The following is a 10000-nucleotide window of genomic DNA, read 5'->3' as shown; positions in this document are numbered from 1 at the left end:
CTCATTAACTGTTTGAATCGTGGGGGTTTGTGGAGTATCACAAAAAGTGCTCAAACAATATTTTTAAGAACAGAAAACTATTTTAGGGCATCTGTAAGAATGTTGGCAAGGACGTATTACAAAGTATTGTCAGCTTATTTGTGAGAGTACGTTCCTTTTCTTTTGCCAAAGATGTGATACAGAAACATAAAATGAAAGCAAAGCAAGTTAAGGCTAAAGCACTTCGCAAGGAAATCACGAGAGCCAGTAACGATTGTGGAAAAGAAAGACAACCTTAGATCAGTTTTAAAATTTTTGAATAATATTGAATTGTTAAAGTTGCTGTTATCTTACACGGCATGTGTTGAATGTAAATACCCTATCATGATGTATAACATAGTCAATAACTATGGACTGATCAAGCACCAAAATAATTTAATATGACAAACACAGGTTTCAAGCTTTGGATATTTTATTCTGAATCTTCAATAATATATATATATATTTAACAGTTATTACTGCTACCATATAATGCAACTGGTATGCTTGTTTCTTTAACAATTACAAAGAGGCATTGACCATTCAAGTTAAACAAACCACTGAATACTGCAAATTAAGACTGAATGCTAATGCAAGTATGAAAATGCAATATTTTTTAGGCAAAATTATTGTTTCAGGCTTAATAATATACCTGCAAAAATGTCTGCATGCTAATTGGCTTAGAGCATGTCAAATAACCCCAAACAGTGCAGAAAGTTGAAATTGAGTGCAGAAAGTTGAAATTAAATTTTTGTATGTATATTATTAACAAGTAATCGCATGTTTTTTTCGTGCAATTTGGAATAAATAAGCACTCGTAAATTTTTCAAAGTCTACAAATTGCACTCGCTCGTGCAATTTTGTTAGTTAAAAATTTACTTGCGCGTAGTTATTCAAAATTGCACTCAAAATCATGCGATTACCTATACATATTTATATATTTGTAAAGCATTTTGTGTCAATAGTAATGATATCTTGCATGGTTTTAGAAAAACTACATAATTACTGTTTACCCCTTTTGGGTAGAGGGTCATTAGAAATGTTATCCCATGCTCTGTTCTTATCTTTTCGACCGCGTGTATTCCCAGACTGGCATGAAATTGCTCGCTGCATCCTGATTGTGTTATCATTGTAGCCAAACATTCTGATATCAGGATTGTCACTCCTTCTGCCCAGCTTTCTTTGGTTGCCAAAATACTCCTCTGCAGGATCCTGGCAGAACCTTTCAGTTAGCACAAAGTCCATGCCTTCGTTCAACAGAAACCTTGTTGCTTCAACAACTGAATGGGTGGTTATCTTAAGGCCTTCGTGCGTCTGCCATGATAAGAACATCCTGCTTCTTGCATTCTGTGTGAAGTTCCCTGGTCTGTCTTTTGTGCTCTCCTTCCAGGCACTTAGATAATCAAGGAAATCTCCCTCAAGCCACAGAAATCTTGGGTCATCAATGGATGTGTATGGTGCAAGGAGTGGCTTTCTCTTTCTCAGATGCTCGGTAGTACTGCGAACATTAAGGCAATCAAAGAATTGATCCATCATCTTACACAATCTTGCAGTCGCCGCTGTATCAGGGGTGCTGTAGGCCGTCATCACTGCTGCCACTGTTGCGCTTAGAACCTGAGCAGCCAAATTGACTCGCATGCAAGAGTAGGAGCTGAGTTTGATGTGCTCCTAGGTGATCTTGGGTAAAAGCTTCAACCCATTCTCTGCATCTTGGTAGTACAGTTGTGCTATGTGCTGCCATAAAACATATAGGCCATCATTCCACATATACCTGGGGAAACCAAATAAATAGCAATCAGTCAAAAAGTGACATAAAAATTATTTTATATCTTACAAAATAATATATGCTTTAATAAAAATAAAATAATAAATATAAAAAATAGAGTAGAAAAATATATGTGAAGAAAATTAAATTTAATTTTCTGACTCATCTTTTTCAGAGCATCTGAGAATTTTTAGTGTTATATATACAGTCAAACCCCTATTAAGTGGCCACCCCCTGTTAAGCAGCCAGTTATCAAAGTCCCAAATTTGTTGTCAGTATAATACTGTAAATGAAACCCCTATTAAGCGGCCAACCCTATTAAGCAGCCACTTGACAGGTCCCCGAAGGTGGCCGCTTAATAGGGGTTTGACTGTATTTTCATTCAAATTCAAATGTAGCTGGAATGGAATGTTGGCACATTAATAACAATGGATGACATCAGCATGAACAGCCCTTTAAGTCATATTATTATAATTACCTAGAACATTTTCCAGAACCAGAATGGTGTAGACAATTTCTTGTGGTCTTTGTGAGATGAGGAGCATCTGAGAAGAAATAGATGTATCTGTGCGGAGCATACAAGTTGGTCGTACGGTAGCAAACATCTTTCCCAGCATTGCCATCCAGATCTTCATGCATTCTATAGAACCTTCTGTTAGGAGATGCGCCATCAGAAGTTGTGCCAATCACCCACAGGTTACATGTCATCTCCAGTATGCCTACAGCTTCCCAGAAGAGTGGCATCAACTGGTCAGCTGTAACACCATTAGTAGCAAAGTATGCAAGGTTGAACTTCAACTGTGTGCAGACCCCTCTGATGAGGAAAGCCAGAGCATGTGTTGCAAGCTCATCAACTTTCTTTAACAATCCAAAGTTAACATCTGGGTCGCCAAGGTCAACATAACCGATGAGTTCTCCTGTAACTTTGTCGAACACTAGATTGGACATGACCTTCATTTCGTCAAATAACAACACAACATACCGCTGAACATCAAAGTAGGAGTCTGTCTGGCCTTTCAGCTCCTCGATCACATTCTCATTAAATCCCCTTGTAGGCCTGATACAGTTGCGGTAGTCCTTGAGGGTACGCTGGCTCGGTAGAACGAGGATTTTACTTCTGCGTAGTTCTTCGTAGCAGGATGGCGACTTTGCAGCAAGAGATAAACAGTAGCGGATTATCATCGGATGATACCTCACACCAGCACGCCAGGAAATTATAGCTCGAAATTGGGCCAACTTTTATTTTGGCCGCGGAAGATCTGGGGTTCAGTTGAACAAAATTCAACATGGCGGATCAACCTGAAGCTACCGAAGGGGAACTAATTATTTCAATAAAAGAGGCACTGAAGCGGGAAAAATCAAAGTTTGAGCGGCGAATATCAAACGCATACAGACTAAGGGACTTAGATGTTACTATTAAAGAGCTTAACAAGCTTTCCGAAGCGGTAGTGAAAGCGAAGTTTGGAGGTATTCGTGAACGACCAAAATATTGCATCGGCCAACTTTACCCCATTCTAGAAAGATGCATGATTCGCGCAAAGACTGCCATATACCGCCGTCTAAGCCCAAGAATGAGCAAACTACATCCGTGGATGGTTTGCTTCGAACTTCCCATGCCACAGGAGGTCTTTGATCTTCTGGAAAAGGAGATTCTTGGGGTGACAAGGTATGGGATAGAGGTTGAAACCAAACCAGGATCTGTGGCCATTACATTTTCAAGCCTTAGAAGGTTATGCAATCTCTTTGATCAATTTGAAGATTGTGGTGGATTCAGAAAAAAACTTGGTGAAGGAAAAGGAGAGGCAAAACTTATTGTCAATGATCAGAAGAAGGGAATTATGATCTACAATGGTAAAGAGGAGATTTTGAGGGCAAAATTTCATTATGGACACTGGAATTCTTATGGGATCCCTCAACATTGAATAAAGGACTCATATCAATGACACTTGCCATTGCTCAATCATTTTCCTTTAATGATTTCAGAGACAAACATCTCAATAAAGTCCTGATCAAGGCCTTTTTTTTTTTTTTTTGGGTTACAAATTATACTCTAACATTTTAAAATTCATGTTTGTTGATTACAATGTGCTTTTTCTGACATAATAACTAAAACCTGAAATTGCATGGAACACCTAACTGAATTACAGTTTATTTTTTAACTGACAGAGCAGTCATTTAAGTTTAAAATAGAACATCCTTTAATGATAATTAAGATTTTATAACACAATTACACATTTAACAAGGCCATGCTGTTAGAAAAACGTTTGGCTGCCCCTAGGCATTATGAACAGCTAAATTTCCAACTCTGTCAATTTCCAACTCTGTCAAGCCTACATTGCTACACAACTGAACTTCAAAAAAGATGATCCTTCTGGAAAATCAGAAATGTTATATAATTGATCAACTCAATTTATTATAACTATTAGTCTTCAAGGACAGCCCGGTTATCTCAACACGGTACAGCCTCGCACAAGATACTCAGGATGACTGTATCTTGAAGTAATACATGTTGAATTCATCTGGAGTACCTCAAACATTCTTGTGTTGGTTTGCCATCACATACAGATTTCTTAATCTCCTGCATGAGTTCATGTCCACAGAATAAGCAAAGTTCACTGTCAGCCTCTTTATCCAAGCCACAATAGCAGTAATGTTGGGGATCCTTACTAATGCGAGTAGGAATAAGAGTGTCATGTGACTGATGATAGGCTAAAAGTGAGGGTTGCTTGACAGGAAGCCATAACTTGCTAATGTGGTCATGTCTAAAAACCTGATACCAACGTTGTTTGTACTGGCTGTTTCTGGCAAAGCTAGCGATTTGCACATGTTTAGCTTCCCTGCCCTGCATTGTGTTGATACCCAACCCTGTACCATACTTGTCAAACATTAGCTTAGAGTGAGCATAGACTAAATGTCCAATACTCCATACAGTGCCTGATACTGAAGAACCAAACAAAGCAGCTGCAGTGAAATAATCATGGCACAACTGAGAAAGGTTTGCAAGATCTTGTTCAGTGAGATGGTACATTGAAAAAATTGCAGCACAATCCCTGAGCTTAGTACCGATAAAGACAATTTTCAAAAGTTTCAGTAGAAGTTCTGGGTCTGTTGAGTCACCCTGAATTGCTTTGACTAAATACATGAACCCATGTAAGATTAACCGTGAATCTTTACCAGTTAAGCGATAAGTGAAATCCTTATCTTTACCCCTGTCTTCAAGAAGCCACTTGCCTAATTGTTTTCTCATTCTCCCTGCTTTGACATCACTTTCCATAGCCTTCATATATCTGAAAATTGCACTGTTTTGGGGGAGTTCACTAAGGCTGTTTAATTTTTTGGGAAGGTTACTGAAAGAAATGGCAACGTCAAGCAGCATTGTATGTAAATACTGCACCCCATTGTTCCTCAAGTGGAGTGGTTCAACAACCTCTTTGTCACAGAGCTTCCCAATAAAGGGTTGAAATTCTTGCCTGGATTTTTTCCCAGCAATAAATTGTGTGATTTTACTCCTTAATGTTTTCTTAGCTAAATGAGTGGGGAGTTTTCTTTTGAATTCAACAACCTGCTTTGAAGTAGTAATTCTTTCGCGATACTGCCAGGGTCTCCACTTACAATCCTGATCTACTCCAAATCTGCCAGTAAGGGAATTACTTTCATTTTGAGAAACATTAGCAAAACTGGAAAAATACTTTGCTGAATTAGATAATTCCCCATTGATAAAGGCCAGGAATTTCATATCCCCTGGAATAAGGTCAAATGTAAAGGTAACATCCTTCCCCATTACTGTGTAGGTTTTTTTCTCAATTACCTCGATGTCCGCTGCTAACTTTTCTGTGAATCTAACAACCACCTCATGATCCTCCTTACAGTTGGCACCGAACAACAGGAAATTGTCATTGGGAGAGGCCACCCTCGGTCCCACATTTAAAAAACTAATTAACCAGGACATTGATTGGTCCCACTTTCCAAATGGAGCTCCATCACCCCCAATGGCAACCTTGAATGTTCCCTCCCTCTCACCAAACCAGGTCAGTTTGTCACTATCTTTCCTGTATTCATCAGTCACAAAATAGAATTTGCAGAGCATGAGTAGGAAACTCTCCAAGTTCCTATACACCCCATCAACTTGTTGGTCTACTGGTAAGTTATGACACAAAGTTTCTCTTAGTGAGATAACCTCTCCCATATCATAATATAATATAATATAATAATAATAAGACTTTATTTATTGAGGATAGCACGTGATAGTGCACAAACACTAATAAACTTGTGGTCCTCTTAATTACAATAAATATATAAATGCAAGTACAATAGAATCATTAATATATTGAAAAAAAAAAAAAAAAAAAAAAAAGATTACAAATATAAATAGAAATTTAGCTAATTACAAATAATATTTAATTGATAAAATATATAATACAAGATAATATAAAAAAGTAAGAATATATAAAACTACTATCAATAAAATTTACCGATTAAAATGAGCTAAGCATGATTTGTCATCATAATAATATTTAAATACGTTGTCTTTAAAGGCCTTAAGTGTATTAGACTTTTTTAATTCAGGCTTTAACTGATTCCATAATTTTATGGCAGAAACTAGAAAAGTTTTCCCTCCTTCTCTAGCCCTTTTAAACTTAGGTAATAAAAAGTTGTATTTACAAAATCTAGTGTTGCGTGAATGTACTGAACTTAATAATCTTAAGCTATCATTAAGATAATTAGGTACACAATAATTAATCCTTTTAAATAGTATTGAACATTTAGCTATCTTAGTAGAGTTATAAAATGGTATCCACTTTAAACGATTGAATAGCATAACTGATGAACTACGTGGTTCAGCATCTAATAAAACCCTAGCAGCTCTCTTTTGTAGCCTAAGTATTCTTAAAAGAGATTCATTAGAGCAAAGTGACTGCCATGCAACATTGGCATAATCAAATAATGGCTTAATCAAACTATTATAAAATAAAAGTCTTTGGTTAAATGGTAAACAAAGTTTGATCTTATTCAAAATTCCAATTCTTTGTGAAATTTTTTTGCACAGTCTGTCAACATAAGTGTTCATTGATAAATCGTGGTCAATGTCTATACCAAGAAGTTTAGCTGAGGGTACTTGTTCCAATGATACACCATTCATAGTTTTAAGAGATAAATTATATTATTATCAAGTTCTTCAATTTTGTTCATTAGGACACTGTATGGAAGGGGTTTAGGAACTGGAATACCCCACCCATATGTAAGTCTTCTCTTTGACAGAAAACCCTTTTTGGTATGTCTCCCTGTATTTTTCATTACAAGAGATGACCTTGTCTGTTGATACTTAATTTTACTGATAACCCCACCTGCATAAAGCAGTGAAAGGGAACGGATGAAATTATCCTCACTTTTCTCATACTCTGCACAGTGCATTTTTATTTTGGCCACAGTGGCCTTTTTGACTTTTTGTGATGAGCAAACATACCTAGATATATCGGCAATCTTGCCATATTTACAAATAGTCGCGAACATGCCATCAAGTGCAGGAGCCCTGCTCTCTGGAGACCCTCCATTAATCTCTATTGCAGCAGTGAGAGTCTCTAACTGCCTTCTGCTGGCACTTCTTCTTGGTAAATCCAAAACTCCTTTACTGGTGAGTTGAGTAGGACTTCTCTTTCTCATGGTGGATGCATTCATAGTCACTTGAAATGTTGGTGTTCTCTGTAAAGGCACCAGGTCTGTTTCCAATTCTTCTATAGTCTTTAGTGCCTGCTCTTTCTTAAGGTTAAGAAAAAAGCAAAATTATCATTATTATCATTACTGTTATTATCATGATAAAAATTTTTATCAGTAAAGGAACAAAAAAGCTGAAGTGTCGGAACATTAAGGATTAATCATTTAACCATTTTTTAACTGAACGGCCATTAATAATCTCGAGTTAGCTGAAAACAGATTGAAATGCTTAGTTTTACAAGCTCTATAAACCATGGCACGAAAAATCACAATTAAGACTACCTCATCGCTTTCTGTACACCACAAATAATACCAAGACTTACTTTCTTTTTTAGTCGCTGAATTCGTTTCTGTAGGGCAGAAATCTCTTTGGACTTCGACAAATATTCCTCTCTAAGAGTAGCTCTCCTTCTGGCCAGTTCCCCGACGGGAAAGCGATCACACTGTGAACCGTTCGATGAACGTCTTGGCTTCTTCCTGCTCTTGCTTCCCATTGAGTGTTCCGGGAGAGTCGAAACACAGGTAGACAAAAGCTGACCTGGCTCAAAATCTACGGCCTCCGGTAACAAACCGAAACGATAGAAACACAGTTCAGATCATATTCTTTTATTTTGGCTAGAGAGAACAATAACACAAAGTCTCTCTCTCTCTGAAAATTTGCTTCAAAAAACCTTTAATTCGGTTTATGGTGTTACAATCCTTTAACGAAGGAAAACACAAGTTTTAAAAGCGAGAAATATGAATGAAAAACAATAGTAACCAAGGCAAGCTGTATATCAAAATAGAGCTTGCAGATCGAAGAATTTCGTTCTTTAGCGCCAAAATCCATTTTCGGTACCAGTCTCAAGAAAATGGAACAAATCTTACCATGCTTATACCCCCTTGGTCGCATTACGAAAGGCCGAGTAATTGTTTCTCTTGGAGGACTGGACACTATGGACAGATCAGTGGCCCAAATCAGATCAAAAATTGCCCGGCGTGCAGTAGGGCTGCTCGAAAACAATTTCTTCTGTTGTTGCCAAAAGAGATTCAGAAAAGGAGTAACATGTGATTTCCCAAGAATAGTGGCAAAATCATCACTCAACTCAGGGTCAACCTCTACACTTGATTTAGTAAGTTCAGTTCTCATTTCGTCCAGTTGCCGTTCCAGTTGCTGTCCCCTCAATTAACTATGGCATAGATCAACAAAAGTGACTTGGACAAAATTCGTTAGAGCTCCTTGTAACTCAGTAACCAGGCCTCAAAAATAACTTCTAGGAATCTGGAATGAACTACGGTCTGTTTCCAAACTCAGGACCGTGGAACAGCGTTAACGCCTCAAAAATAATTCGGGAAAAAGGCTCTTGTTTTGAATTGGTTACCATGGCAACGGAAAAACAACGTTCAAAGAAGGCCACTTTTTGACTCTGCAAAGTAATTTATGTAAAAACAAGCAACATATTCAAAATCTAGATAGAGTCAAGTAAATATTTTTCCAAAAAAAAAACTTGGGCGAAAAATTTTTCAATTTTACCAAATTTCAACCAGAGGGCCCCTTAAGCGGTCACCCACGGGGAATGGCGGGGTAACCGCTTCAAACAGGGTGACCGCTTCAGACAGGTTCTGCAGGATAGGTGTATTGTAAAAAACGATGAAGAAACGCCATATTATGCCAAAATTGACCAATTGATGTAGAAAAACTCGCTTACGCCCGGGTCGCACTAGAGATTTTTTGGTTTTTCCAAGTAAAAAACACGTCAACAAGTAGCGTAAAACGAGTGCGACCCCCAATTTGAAAAACTTGCCAAATTTTTGCAAATCTCAACTTTTTTGCCAATCTTCAAAGGACCTGATGTCTTATCTCATACCTCAGAGGCTTCAAAATTTTTCCAAAACAAACATTCATGTTTTACATGTAACCATTTAACTGTCATGATATGCAACATATGTCTGGATAAAAATTTCATGAAAGTTAATATATTTTGATCTGCGGTATTAGATACGTATGATGCACGATCCTCGCAGTAGAGAGCGCTATTTATGCAATAGCGATAATCAGACCGGGAAAAAATCAGGCCTGTATGGGATTCGAACCACTGGCCTCTGCAATACTAGTGTAGCGCTCTACCAATTGAGCTAACAAGCCAACTGGGAGCAGGCCATTAAAGTGCCTATGAAGTTAAAAAATTTTTGCGTAATTTTGTAGCTTATTATATCCTTATTAATTATATCCTTATTAATGACAAAAGAAATTTCACGAAAAGAAATTGAAATCGACTTTTTGGTTGCTCCAAGTCCCTAAATTAGACGTTATCGGTGTCTCCGGAAACTGGGAACGAGTTTGGCTCTGATGACGTAGTTGGTGGTTCTGGCGCTTTCTTTAAGGTCGTCACTTATTTCCATCCACCAAACTGACCTGACGTCATATGTCTCCCATGAACATCTTCGGTTTGCCCTTCGGTTTAACTCGTCGATTTATGTCGAAAAAAAATATGGCGGCCATTGCTGACTGACATGAATAAAGTG

At 37.6% G+C, this 10000-nt stretch overlaps 2 protein-coding genes and 1 long non-coding RNA gene across 3 annotated transcripts in view; 2 read left to right on the top strand and 1 right to left on the bottom strand.

The window, feature by feature from the left end:
- LOC111333399 (uncharacterized) overlaps positions 1–494 on the top strand; it is a 3066-nt gene extending 2572 nt beyond the window's left edge. The window contains exon 2 of the mRNA XM_022938961.2: positions 1–494. This exon is cut by the window's left edge and continues 669 nt beyond it. Within this exon, the coding sequence (XP_022794696.2) occupies positions 1–144 (144 nt within the window). The 3' untranslated portion in view covers positions 145–494.
- A 3408-nt stretch (positions 495–3902) lies between these two features.
- LOC148725222 (uncharacterized) lies at positions 3903–8936 on the bottom strand. The gene is made up of 3 exons (XM_088729834.1): positions 7819–8936; positions 6954–7540; positions 3903–5973 (listed from the first exon to the last, which is right to left on the bottom strand). Exons 1-3 carry the CDS (start codon positions 7987–7989, stop codon positions 4299–4301), a joined length of 2433 nt encoding a protein of 810 aa, XP_088585960.1. The 5' UTR covers positions 7990–8936; the 3' UTR covers positions 3903–4298.
- Positions 8937–9704: 768 nt separating this feature from the next.
- LOC148725221 (uncharacterized) overlaps positions 9705–10000 on the top strand; it is a 7778-nt gene continuing 7482 nt past the window's right edge. The window contains exon 1 of the long non-coding RNA XR_015990570.1: positions 9705–10000. This exon is cut by the window's right edge and continues 86 nt beyond it. This is a non-coding gene — a long non-coding RNA (uncharacterized LOC148725221).

This window comes from Stylophora pistillata, chromosome 8, assembly GCF_964205215.1.
Source record: "Stylophora pistillata chromosome 8, jaStyPist1.2, whole genome shotgun sequence".
NCBI lineage: Eukaryota > Metazoa > Cnidaria > Anthozoa > Scleractinia > Pocilloporidae > Stylophora > Stylophora pistillata.
This window is presented reverse-complemented; position numbering and strand designations above follow the sequence as displayed.

What these genes read in the sequence shown, in the direction of transcription:
- LOC148725222 (XM_088729834.1), bottom strand. Translation starts at nt 7,989, where the DNA reads ATGGGAAGCAAGAGCAGGAAGAAGCCAAGACGTTCATCGAACGGTTCA. An exon ending in TTCAGCGACTAAAAAAGAAA is followed by an intron (nt 7,541 to 7,818) that starts GTAAGTCTTGGT and finishes CTTAACCTTAAG; the next exon opens with AAAGAGCAGGCACTAAAGAC. An exon ending in ATGAACAAAATTGAAGAACT is followed by an intron (nt 5,974 to 6,953) that starts TGATAATAATAT and finishes TATATTATATTA; the next exon opens with TGATATGGGAGAGGTTATCT.